The sequence below is a fragment of the Globicephala melas genome, chromosome 14 (genome assembly GCF_963455315.2).
Source record: "Globicephala melas chromosome 14, mGloMel1.2, whole genome shotgun sequence".
In the NCBI taxonomy this organism is placed as follows: Eukaryota; Metazoa; Chordata; class Mammalia; order Artiodactyla; family Delphinidae; genus Globicephala; species Globicephala melas.
The window spans coordinates 31848657-31866876 of NC_083327.1; the positions used below are offsets into that span (position 1 = coordinate 31848657).

The 18220-nt window shown below is 35.6% G+C and overlaps 1 protein-coding gene across 2 annotated transcripts in view; it reads right to left on the reverse strand.

The window, feature by feature from the left end:
- The window catches only part of ASCC3 (activating signal cointegrator 1 complex subunit 3), a 333519-nt gene that overhangs the window by 17191 nt on the left and 298108 nt on the right, over positions 1-18220 (reverse strand). Inside the window, exon 37 of one of the 2 annotated variants that reach the window (XM_030882956.2) lies at positions 12308-12532. In XM_030882956.2, the coding sequence (XP_030738816.1) occupies positions 12308-12532 (225 nt within the window). Of the gene's footprint in view, positions 1-12307; positions 12533-18220 lie in introns of those variants that run through there. The other variant, XM_030882957.2, reaches the window with a different exon arrangement.

The following is an 18220-nucleotide window of genomic DNA, read 5'->3' on the forward strand; positions in this document are numbered from 1 at the left end:
GCCCCTCATCCCCACAATCAAAATGAACTAGAGTTCAGAGAATGGACACTCTCTGGAAGAGAATTTTTTAGGCTGTAAGGGTCCTGAAACCAACAGCATGCTTTTTGACTTGAATACACCTCATGTCCTCAATACTTACTGTGAATCGACTTCAAGAATTCCCTAAGCATATCAAGCTGGGTCTTGGCATTTAAATTCAACCACATTTCATAGTGATGTTAACTATTTCTGCAAAGGATAGATTTATCCAAATCTACAGATATTTTCCTTTGTTTTCTGCTACTGTAGATTATACTTAAAAATGCAAGCTTGACAATATATGTGTTTTGTATCAAATACATTTCATTCAATTATTGTGAAAAGTAGCAGTGAAATATATACAAACTGTACAGACAGTATGCACATGTAGTGTGATGAAAATATTTGCACAGTAGTGTGCAGACTATAAAATACTTTTGTAAATAGCTCTTAATACCAAGTATGAGGCAGACATTAGTACTGTCTCCTTTTCACAGATGGGAAAACTGAAACTCACATAAGTCCAGTGACTGTAATCGCAATGGTGAAAAGTGGTAAGTTAAGACTTGATTTTGGTTTTCTAATTTCATTTTCTGTGCTCATCACACTACAGTCTACAACCTCTGAATGATTTACATATACGCTGTCTTATTTCAAGGAGGGTTTAAAGTGGTTTACATCTATCCTTTTTTTCCCTACCTAACAGAAAAATGCAGACTCCAGACAAAAGCATTATGCATTTAACTGATTATTGTCTCTGAACAAATTCTGTCAACAGGATTTTTGAAAACCTAAAATTTCAAAATAAATTTTAATCCACCACTCGGTTATAAAACTACATCTTAATATTTGATATGCAGGCATTAAATATCTTTTGAAACATAAGTGAATTCTGGGTTTAAAGAATCCAAGTTACTGTGACTGAATTAAGTCAACTTCACTGCAAGGAAATAGCAACACTGACTTAGGTCACTAAAAGAAAAACTATCATTTTCAATGTGCATCAGGAGGCATGTTAACAGACGCATAATGAGATGTAGCTTTAAGATCCATTGTTAAAAACTTTCTAAACTTCAGTTTGCAAAGTCTGTGAATTTAGTCCTCAGTCTCTTCCAGCTGTGGCTGTAGGGTGAGCATATGGAGCAGTCAGAGATGCTCCCACCTCTCTGCTCCCTCTCAGCATCTTGATGACCTGCATTCTCTCTTCTTCCTCCCTTTAGCCTTTCTCCTCTTCAAGGAAACTTTCTCCTTTTCCTCACATCTCCTGATAGTCATCCTAGCGTATCTAGTGATAGTGTAGGGACTGCAAAAACCACATGAAAATAAGGTCATGAGGAAGGTTGAAATGGCTAGAAAATGTTGCTACATTTGTTCAAATGAAATGACATAAACATAATACATGGTCAGAGTTGAAGAGAAAGACTTATTTAGTCCAGAATGAGAAAAAAATTTTCATTAATTTATAGAAACCAAGTTGTTACTTATGGAACATCATGAAAGTGCAAAATACTATGGAAAGATCATCAAAAACAATGAAAGTGTGAGAAACTCACAGCCAAGAGGAGCCTAAGGAGACACGACAACTAAATGTAATGTGGTGTCCTGAATGGAATCCTAGAATAGAAAAAGGACATTAAGTAAACTAAAGAATTCTGAATAAGTATGGACTTTAATCATAATATATCAATAAAGATTCATTAATTGTGACAAATGTACCATATTGATGTGAGATGTTAATTACAGAGGAAAACTGAGTGTGGGATATACAGGAAATCTCTGTACTATCTTTGTAACTTTTCTGTAAGTCTAAAACTATTCTAAAATACAAAGTTTACCTGAAAAAGAAACTATGGAAATTCATCCTAGGCAGCCTGTTAAAACATTAGTTGTTAGACATCTGCTAGAAACTGCACTATTTAGTTCAAGAGCTCCCGGAAGTTTTACAATGATGGGAAAACCTGAAGAAAAGCTTTCTTGACAGAAAGGCACACTCCTTTAAAGGTTCAGGTCAGCTGCAAGTAATGATACAATATTTTGTCAATAATTAAAATGCTATAAGTACATTTACAAGAATCTTTTTCAATAGCAACAGTTGTTCACAGTAACTTTCTCCTGAACTTTTACCCCCAGAAGGTTAGCATTCAGGAAGCTCAGCTGCTGTCTAACAAACTTAATTAATCAAAAAGTCATTTCCGAGCTGTAACTATGAGTAAAAGCGCTTCAAGTGTGCTAGCAAGCCTACAAGTTAATCAAAATGCTAATGCAGTACAAATTAAAGTTGTGATTAACATTTCACAGTAGCTGCTTAAGTGAATTGATCACACAAATGGGTTAAGCATTACTCATTTCCTACAGCCCCAAACGGGAAAAGGGTTGTTATGTGGATATGAGGAGAAGAGCTGGAGGTAGAAGGATCCTTCATAATAGCATCATATCATCAATAAACCAGCACCAAATTGTCACTCAAAGGCTTACAGGTAGAGTCATCCAGGGGGAAATAGCCTTCCAAATTATATTATAGTCCTTGAAGGGAGATCACCTGTAAATCCACACGAGTAAGTGAAGGTGTTTTACACCTCAAAATCCACACATTTGTGTTAGTTTTGGAAATGCTAAATGCATTAGCTCTGTGTTGCGTCTGTAGTGGGGAATGGTGCTTTGTTTTAGGTGTTTTGGGTGTTCTATTGTGGAATTAAAATGTAACTTTGATACAGGATAAAATAAGCACTAGCTGGATGATGATTCTGCACCACAGTGCAGATCTTTGCATCTGGAAGAATAATCACTCAGGATTAAGTTCATTTAAAATTATTTGTTTTGAAATACACATCCATTAATGAAACCTCACTAGGCTTCTATGGCAAGATATGAGCTCCTGGCAGTCTTGCTAGGAAAGCAGCCTGAATTAGACTTCCCTGTCTCTATGAATTTGATAAGGTCACATGAACGTTTACAACAAACAGACTACATTTGTTAGTAGACAATTCAGATTTGGCAGATAATTTTAAAAACATTGTGAGAATCCACACACAGTAAATCTCCCTTTTCAATCCTCTCTTAAGAAAGAACTAGAAAGGAAAAAGTGAAATATTTATTCATTCCATTCACCCATGATATATTGAGAACTATTATGTGCCAAGAATTATGCCCAGGTCACCTTAACAGTCAGTGACACTATAAATAGTTATTGATGAGGTTCCAGCATATTTTGAATATGAATCAGAATCCTCCAAATGTATGCTCATAGTATTAATATTCCTTGAAACATACCCATAAAAATATAAAAGATATATTTAAAACTTAATAGTGTAATTTTCATCTTAGGATCCTTTAACGACTTCAGTTGCAGAAATGAACTCTTTGTAGATTACTAATTATGTATAATCCAATTTTGGAAGTCTAAAAATTATTTATTTATCACCCTTCCATCTTTTTCTCAAAATGATTTGAAGAAGCTTTCTGAAGCCTATTGTGCTCTACTGTCCACTTAAAGATAAGCTTTTCATTTGATCTAATCATAATAATTATAAGCATTTAAAAAATGTGAAAGGATTCTACTAAGAATATACAGGAGATTTTATCTACCATTGGTACATCAAAACATTTCTTACAAGTATCGGATTAAGGATTTGACCAAGTACTTCTTTTGATAAGCTCGGCACCACCTGGACTATTTTCACTGCTAACTGTATTTGACTCTATGATTCTAGAACTTGTTCATTTAATTGACACTGACATTCTTCAAAACATTTAATTTATAGCCCACTGAGCCTGTGCTTAGTGCATCCATAGGTAAATACTCCTCAAAGGTTATGTTAGCCTTGCTCCATGGCAGTTCTATCTCCTGGTATCATCAAATATTTCTAGCTTTTTAATCTACTAAAAATGGGGATCATTTGTTAATAGAAATATAGACCCAGCTATAGTCAAAGTATCTCTCAGTTAAAATAACCAGATCAATAAAAAATATTCATATCATTGTATCTTTTGCTTCCCTTATCCTATTCTTTTCTATTCTCAGACTCTAATGTATGCATACATTCACATCTTAAGTTTATTGATTAAAATACTTAAAAAAATAGTTTGAAGACACAATGTGTTTTCAGAATAGCTGTGGGTTATAGAAAATATATGATACTAGTTATCTGAAATGTAATACACTTTAAGTTTATCAGAAACTGTTAGAGAGATAAAGAGGTCAAATTATTGTTTTGAAGTTTGGGCTAAACAACAACCCTACCAATAAACTTTTAGGGATTCGGTTTTGCAAATTTACGAGGGTTTTCTGAACAGAGGAAAGCATGCCAGTTCGTACATTTCCCCCCTTTCTCTATTTATGCAGCTTATTAAAGTTATTTTTTGACAAGCACCTTTTGTGACAATTGATAAATCCTATTGGAACATGATAACATTAATTTGAGTGGTATATGAGTTACATACTATCTTGTGTGAAAGAGAAGAAAGGCTGGAAACTTAGTTGTTCAATAAAACTTGGGCCTTAAAGAAAATGATGTAAAATGACAGCTCCTATATTAAAGTCAGATGCAAGAATTTATGAAACAATGGAAACTTACCCACCAGAACATAGCTCCTTAAAGGTCTTCCTTTCAGGCACTGAATCACCTAAATTATTTTCAAAGCCAGTCTCCTGGTTTACCTTTTGCCTACTTCCATTAGTGCAATGGAACATGAATTCAATCTATATAAACATGTGCCTTGGTATACAGAATACAGAACTTCACATTCCCTCAATAGTAAAGAGGAGATGTCTGTTATCTTTTGGGGGAATTGGTAGTTCTGTATCTTGGGACAGGGAATCTCTGAAATTGCCTATTGTTACTAGACGTTTGAAGTTTTTCAAAAAGGACTAGGGGGATGGACAAAAGCTGCCTCCAGGGGAGCCCCGCTAGTGGTGGTGGTGGTGGTTACCCAGTGAAAGAAGCCCAGAACCTAACCTAAGCAGAGAAGGCAAACGGTGAAGAATGAAAGAGGAACATAAAATGTGTGTATGTGTGTTGTAATAGTAAACCTAAGCACAGTCATTATAGTGTGCATTACTACTTATTATTAGGAGTATCTTATAATTATTATGGCATTCCTTTTTCTTCCTGTGGTTGTATCAGCGATCTGATCTTCCCCCCCATTATTTCCAATTATTGTAGTTTTAGGGGAGACTCTGAGGAAGTAAATGGCTAATTCACTGCGTTACCTAGCATGATATAAAAACCTCGAGAAGGATCATAAGCAGCTGAAACAAAAAACATATCAACTGGACACTATAGAGTGATATAATAAAGCAATTACAAATAACAGTCATATTAACAAGTCCCTCTTGGAAACTGGTTAAAGTAATTATAGGCAGACTGTTGAAAGGGAACTAGAGTAATTAAAGGGAGGTGACTTGAGTATACATTGAAAAGAAGGGATTAATTAAAAAATATTATTCATGTTCTAGTGGGAATTCTTGGTCTAAAAAAATGTAGAAATTCCTGTGAAGTTCTCACATTTTAAAATAAATCCTGACTAGGCCATGAGTACAATTTTTAGATCCATCTTTACAGGGCAAAGGGAACCCAGTAAGATAAACTTTTATTATATATCCAACCTATGCTGAAAACTGTTCTTCTTTCTGCTATGATCTTGGGAAAGTTACTTAGTCTTCGTCTGTAAAATAAGGATAATAATTGTACTGCTTCCTTGGATTATTAGGGCAAATGAGTCTATGCAATACGAAGCAAGTAGAACAGAGCCTGGTACAAGGAAAATCCTCAATAAATGTTCACCAGCACCACTGTTAATGATGGCCTGCCTTATGGACCGTCATTAAATAGCAATTTTTTGGTGTGGAGTACAGGGATGGTATGCAGTTCTCCAAATATTCTGGTTGAATTTGGTATTTAATATACATTAATTCCAATTTCAATTTGGAAGCATAGGTTTCCAGAGATCTTTCTAATCAATCTACACTGTCATATTTCTGTGTGTGTTCTCCTTTCATGAGGTGTATCTTGTAGTCGTTAAGAGTATTACTGTGCACACAGATGTTTTGATCTATTAAACTTAGGCTGCAAGGTAGATAGCATTAGCTGAAGGGTAAATATGGCCTCTACTATATCTGAAAGCAACTTTCCAGAATTAACCCAGCAAACTGACAGCACAATTATACTTTGAATCACACAGCCCTTTGGTACTCAGATCACTGAGTCAGCTCCTCGAGCCATGGTTTCCCTTTCTTCCTTAAACATCTGAAAGTGTCCAGTTACTGGGCAGTTTTGCTGTAGATACCACAGAGGAGGTAGTGGGCGTGGCTAAGATATAAACCTGTACTCTTATACTATTTGGCTTGGTATTTAATTATTTTTCACTTAAATGAAGATGATTTTAACGTAAAGACTTAGGGCGCTTATTAGAAAAGATCAGAGCTATTAGAGCAGGATTTAAAGTCCTGGTATCTCCATTTGGTTTCAGCATGGACTGCCTCAAAAGATCACCTTTTAACTAAGTTATTTGACTTCTTTGAAAACCAATTTCTTTGTCCCTTGATTAAAAAAACAGTGTGGGGCTAATCAAAACACCAGACACTTTTCATCAGTTCTGACTTTGCCATCAAATTTGAAAAATTTAGGCAAGTCACTTTAATTTTTGGCATTTCTTATGTATCATCTTCCCATAAAAGCTAACATAAAGTTTTTCTTGGGTACATCTGGCACACAAAATATGTCACATCATTTACTACATATTACAAATATATTTTAGAGTTAACATAATCAAGAAGAGAATCTCAAAGACTAATGGCAAGAATAATCAATTCCATAATTGCTCAATTTATAAACTAGTGTATTTTAAGCAGGTTTAAAAAATTTGAGATATGTACAGAAATTTTTACTCTTATTTTTGTTGGGTGGGATGGAGATGGAAATGCTAGTAACAGTAAAATATTAAGAACCATGACAAAAACACCTTAAACCCAAAAATGACATAAATGACCTTGATACATAATTTCAAATGGGTACAAGAAGAGAAGGCAGGCTATACAGTGCATTCTGACCTCAAGCCAGAGTGAATAGTACTAAAACAACTATGTTTTTCTTTTGTAAAAGATTCCCCAGGACACGGGTAGTCATACAGAGTTTTCATAATCTAAATGGTAGCTCATGTAAAAGGTACATTTCTATAAATTAAAGGGAATAAAAAATTTAGAGTTAAATGACCATGAAAAAGCAAAGAAGTAAAAGAAATACTAAGAATGAGGAGACTAAGATAGACCTAGTTCGAGTCCTCAAATCATTGTTTACTTTATAAATATTAACTAATGTCCCACTCTTGTAAGGTGTTATTTTTACTCAGACAGCAGGGGTTCAGTGACTTGCCTAAGGCCTTATACTAAGGCTCTAAGTAGCAGAGCTGAAGTTATAGTAAGAGCTGGTGGCACCGAGTCCCATACACAGAACACAAGGTCATGCTGATGTCCCATGAGGGCAGTAGTATAATTTTCAATTAGCCAGCAGGACGGCAGCTTGGAAAACTGCTTGAACCAATGCTTTCTAGGCCAACAGTATCCATGTATCAAATGAGAACAATAGGGTACAATGATGAAAACTGTCACTCAGTCCTGGGAAATTTTATCAAGTCACGACTTCCCCCCCAGATTTTCCATTAGCAACCCTAATATTCTTTCCTCTTCCTGACTTGTTACTTTTATCACAATCTTACAAAGAAACTGCAGGAATGAGAGGATTTAGGATATGAAGCTGGTTGCCATCTCTTTACAACTAAGTTTCTTTCCAGGTGGCTTCTGAAAAGCCAAATCCATATTTATAAGCATAACTAATGTTATAATTTACACTAAAGGAAAACTGCACACACAATGTCTGACAACAGGGAACTAATTAAGTAAACTATGACCTTCTTATGAAGAAATATAGTGCAGCCATTAGAAACTATGCTTGAGAAGAATATTTAATGTTGTAAATTATTAAGTTAAAAAAGGTTATAAAATAACATGATAAAAATGTGCAAAGGAAGAAAGTGAGAGAGCAAGTGTGTATTTGTGTAAATGCAAAAAGAAAAAGAAACTCTGAGCCTCCAAAGACAAAAAAGAACTATACACAACTACTGTAGTTAGTAAACTTGTTTTTGTGTAGGAGTAAGCGTTAGTCATTCTAAAACTACATCAGGAGTATGCTAGAATGGAGGAATTAAGTAAATATATTTTGATTAATGAGAGCCAAGTTTCTCACGGGTGGAGAAAAGAGTTACAATTTAAAAAAGGGGAAGGCTAAAATGAACCCTTGGTGTTAAACTGGAATTAGAGGTATTAGAATGAACTCATGGTTTTATGAATACAAATGTTTTCCACATACCCACACACACACACACACACACACACACACATAGCTAAGCAGATATACAAATAGATATAGATGTCTATGTATACATACTTATATTTCCTAGCTTTGCCCACTGAGGGGGCCAGAGGCAATAATATCCAGGCAGTGATGGAGTCAACAAGCACCCAGATTTTAGTCTCTAAAACCACTCTCTAATAAAAACAAACACTCGTGAGCCTATACTTATAAATAAATAAGTAAATAAATAAATGAATAAATAAATGAATAAAGTAAATAAATAAATGGAGGAAAACAGAAATTCTGGGAATGATGGGAATAGAAAATCACAGTAGTAATAATTGTTTCAGGCAAAAGTCACCAATGGATGATGAAAATAATGTAGGAAAATATGATGAGAAACAGGATAACTGCATAATCTCAAAGTATATCACCACAACATATTAGTTACAAAAGGAAAAGAAGTAATTTTACAGTGGAGAAACCTGGCAGACACCACCTCAAGTGTACAAAGTTAACATTCCCGGTAATAACACACATCCATGTCACAAGTATCCCGATATGATACACCGAGAGGACAAAACATCACTTCTATGGTATTCTTGCCAGTAATATAAAACTTTAATGTAATTATGAGGGGATATCAGGCAAACCCAAACTGATGGATAGCTCTATAAGATACCTGGCCAATACTCCTCACAAGTGCCAACGTCCTGAAAGTCAAGGAGACTAAAGTGGACATGACAACTAAATGCAATGTGGGATCCTGGACTGGATCCTGGAACAGAGAAAGGCATTAGTGGGATAAAATCCAAATGGACAAAACTGGAATGAGGTCTGTAGATTACTTAACAGGACTGGATCAGTACTGAGGCAAGATGTTAACATTAGGGGAAGCTGGGTGAAAGATATATGGAAATTTCATCGTACTATTTTTACAAACTTTTTATGTCTGAAGTTATTTCAAAATGAAAAAATTTAAAAAAAATTTTTGAATTAAAATAAATTAATTCATTAACAAAAAAAGAGCCTCATATTGATGGGGGTGAAGATATAATTACTGTGAATGACTTTAATTTTCATACATTGTTTTTCCAAATTTCTACAATGAAGTGTATTACTTTTATAATTAAAGAGAAAACTGTTTCTCTTTAGATGTTATTTAGAAGGAGTAAAAAAAATCAAGAAATATAAATATCCACGAAACTGTACATAATATCGAAATAGAGGCTAAAAGTACCTGATTGAATACTTTTCCCTTACAGTAAATTTAGAAATAGACTTCTTGTGAAACCGCTAATTTCTATTATTATATAGCCTTTGAATCATTATTAACTGAGTGGTGAAAAGGTATGCATGAGTCGATATACATTGTAACTTTTATATATGATATAAATATGTACACCTATTAAGTATACCTGTAAGTATAAAAATTTAATTCCTTCTGCAACATCTCTCCAACCCTTCCCGACCCCTGAGTTCATTAACAGGTCAGTGTTTGAGGGGGAAAAAATAGCTAGAGGAAACACAAATGAGTACCCAGGGCCACAGCTAAAACTTTAGGAACTTTAACCTTCGTTTATAAAGTGTGACTAATGAAGAGTGGCAAACCATCTTCCTAGAGAGATAAACCAAGTGTTAGTTACAAAAAAGGTGTAAAAATAATTTACTTGTTTATTATAGCCTTATTATTATTATTATTTCCCTTATTATTTCCCTTCTAATTCCTGATAGTTTGTGCATACTCTATTTTATGAAACAGGGCTATTCTTTTAAATAATAAAATTAAGCGTTTTTTTTCCTGATCATAAAATTGTTAGCAGCTCATTTGAAAACATTCAAACATTTCAGAAAAGCATAAAGAAGAAATTAAAAATCATCCCAAATGCTGCTACACAGAGACGGCTACTTAATCTTTTGGTCAATACTATTCTGGATCTTCTCTCTAGATATATTTTCATATATTTATGTAGATATTCTACACAGATACAGAATTAGTAAATGGAATTGTAATATTTGGCAGTGTTCTATAACCTGAAAGATGCTTGGGTTATTTCTAAGTCTTTAATTTTGCAAATGCCTATACACAAATCTTCACAGACTTATTTATCCTACCTTTAAAAACATCAGTCTTTTGAAAATCTTAAAAAATGCTTTTTATATATAAATGTCCAAAAAGCAATAATGTAGAAAATCAAAATCTCTTATAAGCTCAATCCTTTAGGTGTGCTTCTCCCACCCTGCTCCTCTCACAGTCATCTCCCAGCAAATGGCAGCTCCAGCTTTCCACTTGCTCTGGAGAAAAGCTTTGGAATCATCTTTGGCTCCTTGCTCTCCCTAAAAACCCTTGTCCAATCCATTAGCAGATTCTCCTTAAAAAAATATACAGGACCCAACCAATTTTCACCAGTCTCACCCATACCAACCTGGTCCAGCCACCATCATTTCTTGCCTAGCCTTACAGCTTTCAAGGTATAAAGTTCATTGATATGGTTTCAGATTCCACATTGCAACTAACTAAGGAATATAACATGTCAAGGTTTTGTATAGTATCAGAGAATATTTATAATTTTCTGAAAAGGCTATAAAAATACTCTTCCTTCTTTAAACTACATATCTCAGTGAGGCTGGATTTCCTTCATATACTTCAATTAAAACACCATCTTGTAACAGACTGCTTGCAAAAGGTGTTAAACGAATTTAGCTGACTTCTATTAAGCTAGACATGAAAGATACTTGCAAAAATGTAAAATGCTATTACAGTTCTCACTAATTGTTTTGGAAAATAGTTATTTTTCATGAAAAATCATTACATAATAATGGGTATATTAGTGTTATTTTAAAATGAAGTAATAAATATTTGAGAATGTTTCCATTTTCATTAATATGGTAAATACTCATAGATATAGACACCATAACCATTAGTGAACCACTGCTCTACAGCTTCCCTCATTCAGAGTAAAATCCAAAAGACTTACCATGGTTTTACAAACTCCCTACGTGACCTGACCCCATTTTATCTATAATCTCCACTCCCACCCCTCTCTGACCTCATTTCTACCCACCCCTTTTCATCTTTTTTACGATGGCCGCCTTGGTTTTTCTTGAATATACCTAGTAAGTTCCTACAGGAATCCTGGCACTAGCTCTTCTTAGTGTTTGGAATAACCCCACAGCTCACTCCCTTCCTTTGTTTCTTAAATGTTACCTCATAAGAAAGACAGTCCCAGAATACCACATTAAAAAATAGTACAAAATGGCACCCTCCATCTTTCTCCACATATCCTTTATTATGCTGTATTATTATTTTAAAATAGCAGTGATCAACACTTGACTTATACATATATATATATACACACATATATATGTATATGTGTATATATATATATATATATATATTTTTTTTTTTTCCCCGGTACGCGGGCCTCTCACTGCTGTGGCCTCTCCTGTTGCGGAGCACAGGCTCCGTACGCGCAGGCCCAGCGGCCATGGCTCACGGGCCCCGCTGCTCTGCGGCATGTGGGATCCTCCCAGACCGGGGCACGAAACCACGTCCCCTGCATCGGCAGGAGGACTCTCAACCACTACGCCACCAGGGAAGCCCCTTGACTTATATTTTTAATTGTCTGTCTTTGCCATCTCTAGTGAAAGCCCATTACAGCAGGTTCTCTTCTGTTTGTTCACTGCTGTATGCTCAGAACCTAGCAGAGTACCTGGCACTTAGTTTACCTTCAGTAAATTTTGATTGAATGGATGACTAAAATTGTTATCTTACTGCATTTATATTTGCTTTTCCTTCAAAAATCCTTAATTTGAGTCACCAGATTTTTTCTCGACAATGCTACAATAAAAATCTTTAAATGCAAGTATATTTTATTCTAAAAAGAAAAAAAACAGAAAGAATGGGAGAAAATGTAGGTAATTGGAAATGACTTTCATACCTGACATACTCTGAGAGCTTGGTCCAACACTGTTTTGGTATCAGTGTCATAATCTGGGCAAGGCAGCATGGTTCGGCTGAGATGTGCCTGCAGTAGGAGATGAGCTTTGGTGTGAGGGCTGTCAAATGAATGAGGATTTGATTCCAACGGAAGACATTTTGCCAGTTCGCTGTTCATATGATCTTCATTGTGTCTTACTGGCAAATCTGTGTATTCTTCTGCATCCTGAAAAAACAAACAAACCCATATATATATAATGTACATATAAATGTACTGTATCAAAAGTATAATATTTAATGTACTTCTTAGCTTTAACTACTGACATTTAAAACATGCTTTAGAAAAACTGTAAAATAACCATATCCCTTAAAATTCTGCTTTGGTCAGTACTACTATTAATATTAAGCAAAAGCTAGTAATGTATAATACATCTGAAATTCATGAATGCTCTTCTTATTTATCCAGTCAACAAAAACAATACAGATCCTAGTAAGCATCAAATGTTATGCTTGACAGTGGACCCGGGCAACGAACCAGAAACTGAGAGTTCAACAGGGAAAAACAAGTCCTGAAAGTGGAAATGAATGTTATGATATGGTAAGCACAGAGTGCTGAAGGGATATTCAGTTTGGGGACTTAGTTATTTTAGAAGGTCAGGGAAAGCATCTTGGAAAAAGAGATATTTAAGTGAGGATCTATAGAATGAGTGGAAGAAATAAGACAGGGCTGGGAGAAAGGGGGATGAGGATAGGGTTGGTGAGATAAGAAAAGGGTGAAGACCAGGATCATTAACTTAAGACTTACTGTAATAAATTAGATTAAAACAAAATTGTTCAAATTTGGGGGTTTCCGGTTCCACATGCAAGGAGCTTAGAAGCCACCACTCCATCCTAACAAGTAAAAAGATGAACAGGTTGAAAAAACCAACAACTCGTCTTGAATCCATGAGAAGGCAGAACACAGGGCAAACCGCTGCCTCCAAGATTGGAAACACAGGCAAATGCAGGGAGTCACGGCTAAGAGGAGCAGAGGCTCACAAGCAGAAAATGCCTTGGCAATCAGCGTCGAGGTAAGAAAACCTGAACTGTAACTGATGAATTGTGGGAGGTACAGTGCAGACAACTCCGAGAGCTAAAAACTCCCGGGGGACCCAGTCATAGGGGGCCCCCACAATACTGTGAAATTTACCTTTAGGAGCTCAACCAGATTCCTGCAGTAAATATCAGAGAAAAATCACCTTGGGCTTCTAGCAAGGGGAGGGGAAAAGAACCATCCTGAAATACCTTAGAGCACTCTGTCCTTCTTAACAAGGCCTGCTCTCAGGAGAAACTAGTTAACTGGAGCCTAACCCTGCTGGGATATATTATGAGAACCTAACTGACCTGGGGAATGGAAGTACCCAACTGTAACCAGCTCAAGCTTTGCGTGTGGAAGAAGGGAAATACCCCACTCCAGCTCACTCTAGCCATCCTGTCCCACCTAAGGGGTGAGGGTAGAAATGGCTGTGAAGTTCACAGCACAGAGGCACAGACTCATTGAAGACTTGGGACCTAATCATTGGACCAGAGAATATTTCCCCTACACCGCCATGCCCCACCTCACCACATTATTAAAGGCCTATTTATAGCAGTTCTTTTTACCCAGTACATTATGTCCAGCTATCAAGAAAATTACAAGGTATACCAAAAGGCTAAAAACACAATTTGAAGAAATAGAGCTATCATCAGAACCAGACATGGCAGGGATGTTAGAATTATCAGATCAGGAATTTAAAACTATGATTTATATGCTAACGGCTCTGACAGATAAAATAGACAGCATGTAAGAACAAATGAACAATGGAAGCAGATGGAAATCCTAAAAAAGAATCAAAAGGAAATGGTGAATACAAAAACACTAAAAGAAATGAAGAATGCCTTTGGTGAGCTTATTGGTAGACTGGACATGGTTTAGGAAAGAATTTCTGAGCTAGAGGATATATCAATGAAATTTCTGAAAACTGAAAAGCAAAGAGAACAAAGACTGAAAAAAACACAAGAGAATATCCAAGGACTGCGGGACAACGACAAAAGATGTAACATATGTATGATGGGAATACCAGAAGGAGTAGAGAGAAAGTAAGAGAAGAAATATTTGAAACAATAATGATTGAGAATTCCCCTCCTCTCCAATTAATGTCAGACACCAAACCACAGATCCAGGAAGCTCAGAGAGCACTGAACAGAATAAACAGCAAAAAAAAAAAAAAAAAAAGAAGTTACACCTAAGCATATTATCTTCAAACTACTAAAAATCAAAGATAAAGAAGAATCCCTGAAAGAAGCCAGAGGGAAAAAACACCTTACCTGTACAGGAACAAAGGTAAGTATTACTTCTGAATTACTCTCTTCAGAAACCATGCAAGCAAAAGGAGACTAGCGTGAAATGTTTAAAGTGTTGAGGAAAAACCCCCACCAACCTAGAATTCTATATCCTGTGAGATTATCCTTCAAAAGTGAAAGAGAAATACAACTTTCTCAGACAAATAAAAATTGAGTTAATTTGTTGCCAGCAGACCAGTAGACCTGCCTTGCAAGAAATATAAGAAGTTCTTTGGAGAGAAGGAAGATAATATAGGTCAGAAATTTGGATCTATATAAAGAAAGGAAGAACACTGAAGAAAGAATAAGTGAAGGTAAAATAAAAACTTTTATTTTTTTATTGATCTAACAGACAACACTTTGTTCAAAATAATATTTTTGAACAATTATGTATGCTTACGTATTTTATATGCCTATGTATATGACTTGTCTTATATATAAGTGATATGAATGACAGCAATGATACAAGAGATGGAAGGAAGGAATTATGATTATTTTATTATTATAAGATTCCATACCCATTAGGTAGTATAGTATTATTTGAAAGTGGAATTTGATTACTTGTAAATGTACACTGTAAACTCTAGGGCAACCACTAAGAAAAGCAAAAAAAGAAGTATAGCTGATATGCTAAGAAAGGAGAAAATGGAATCATATAAACAGCTCAATTAAGACCACAACAGACAGAGAAAGTAGAAGACAAAAACAGGAACAGAGAACAAGGGTAACAAATAGGAAACAGTGAGAAATATTTGTTGTATATCCACTCTATGAGGGAGACAGACATTATTCAGTCACATAAATAAATGTGAATTTGATATGGTGACAAATTCTATGAAGAAGAAATACATAAAAGCATGAGAGTTTAGCAAAGAAATCTGACCTAGTAAGGTCATAAAAATTTCCTGAAGGAAAAGGTAGATATGCTATGATATAGAGGATGAGCAGATGGTAACTAGATGAACAGAGACGTGAAGAGTGTTCTAGGAACAGTATGTAATATATGCAAAGGCCCTATAATGGGGGGGGAAAATGGTTAAGTCCAAGAGACTGAAAAATGTGTAAAAATAATTTCAACTGATGTAACATCTGAAAAAATATCCTAAGTGAATATTTGGAACATTCTGTTTAACTGAACTGAATAAATAAACAAAATTTTATAATATTCAGTTAAACATATTTAATAGGAATATTAAAATAATCATTACATTTTCTCTCATTCATGAATTGTCTTGTCTTTGTTTTTGCAATAGTCAAAAATATCACAGCACTTTACACTATTTTGAACACTGTCTTTACCACTTTGTGCTGCTTTATATAAGAAGTATATGCTGACACACTAGCAGTTAATAATGTTTTGCCCCTATGTGTCATTTTGGTTTTCTTTTCATATGCCATTTCTGTTCGTTCCTGCTCTCTCCGAAGTCATCTGCTAAAGAGGGACCAGTTATATATGGCAGTGCTATTATTTTTGATTTCAGGTGAATTTCAGGACTGAAGCATTGTCACCTGACAACTAACACATCTCAACCTAATATCTGGGCTCCATCCAAAACCCCATCAACACCTATCCATCCTAGCCTTGCCAAATGGCTTAAGAAAAATATAACAGCAGATAAGGAAAAAGATGGTTCAGAAATCTAAAACATGACCTTTTATTTAAAGGAAATTAAAATGATATCGGAGAAAACAATTTATATAAATAATTATTCTAAGTGCAGAATAAAATACTGTTATTCAGAGAAGAGCACTGAAGTGAATTGGATGTGTTGGAAAGTTTCCTAAAAGAGATACTGTTTGTTCTAGCCTTAGAACAATTTGTAGAAGAGGAGAGAGGGAGAAAGATTCCTTGCATTCCAGGCACAGAAAATAGTATGAGCAGATCCATAAAAACAGATAAGGAGGGGTCTAAGGTTTAAGCCTCAGGGATGAGGAGAATGATGATGCTATTAATAGAAGAGAGGTTGGGAACACTCAGTGAGCAGGAGCTTTCTGTTAAGCGTGCAAAATACACTTAAAGAGAGGACCACAATCCAGATAGCTGGGTGGAGGTGGAGGGAGAAGAAATCAGCTCTAAATCTGTTTCACAGTTTTAAATTTTTTTTTTTCACAGTTTAAAATTTATTCATATTTAGATTTCTTTCTACTGTTCATAAAATACAACTTCCTCTGATCTTCTTCCAGAAGAAAATCGAATAGCTATTTTTTTTTTTTTTTTTTATTTCAGTACGCGGGCCTCTCACTGCTGTGGCCTCTCCCGTTGCGGAGCACAGGCTCCGGACGCGCAGGCTCAGCGGCCGTGGCTCACGGGCCCAGCTGCTCCGCGGCATGTGGGATCCTCTCGGACCGGGACATGAACCCGTGTCCCCTGCACCGGCAGGCGGACTCTCAACCACTGCGCCACCAGGGAACTCCCGAATAGCTATTTTAATACTGTAAACTGTATTGGTCCTCCAGGTTTTAGCTATGTAGGAAATAGGTTTAGACTTACAAATTATATGAAAAGTTAAATTAAAATCAAATTATATGGAAAGTAAGAATTTGGCTGAAAGCACTAATGAATAGTGTTATCTAAGTAATCCACTTCCCTCTGTACAATCCTGTTCAAATCTGATTATATACCATACACACCCCTCTTCCCCATACTGTGTGTGTGTGTGTGTGTGTGTGTGTGTGTGTGTGAGAGAGAGAGAGAGAGAGAGAGAGAGAGAGAGAGATTAGATATTGATTGACTGACTGGGAGGCAAGAATATAAACTAGGTATTTCCCAGTCTTAGCTCCCAAATACCTCTGAAAGTGTGAACATCCTTCTGTGACGTATGATTCTAGTATCCAAAGATGCACATTTTTTCATAAAATATGACTTATGAGTTCTAAATGCAAGTCAACTACTTCATGTGGTGCTAAACTAAAGAAACAATGATCTGCTCCAACACTAGAGGGAAAACTAGTAGTGTTGAACTCACTGAGAACCAGTGTATTTGAACAAGACTGACTACTAAAATTATGCTTATTCTACTTTTGGGGTTATTTTCGGGTAAATTTTATCATTAGTGATTTTTATTGTATTTGCTTGCTTTAGAATCTGAACTCCATGTAAGATGTGACTCCACTGTTCTCCAAACCACGCCAATTCTGCTTGAATTACCCCTGGTTTATTGCTTTTATCCCCTGCTTCACCAGGATTGTGAATTTGCTCACTGCCAGCAGTATCAGTATCAGATGAGTCTGCTAACAGCTGAGTACATTTTAGGTCAGAAAAAATGCTCTGCAGTAGAGAGATCCTTCTAGGTTGATTAGGGGAGCAATCAGATCTTTAATGTAGATTACCCAAAGACAGTGATCTTAGTGAAAAGCTTAATTTAGTGATGCCTTTTCTTGGTGCATAAAAGCAATCAAAGGGTTCCTTTATTAATTAAGCTAAGGGTTCCTTAATTTCTTGGCAAAATCTATACACTTTAATAATAATAATGAAAAGCATTTTAATAACTACAATGGACAAGGTCTTGGTGTGCTGAGTCACTTGTTTACCAAATATTTATTCAGCATATAC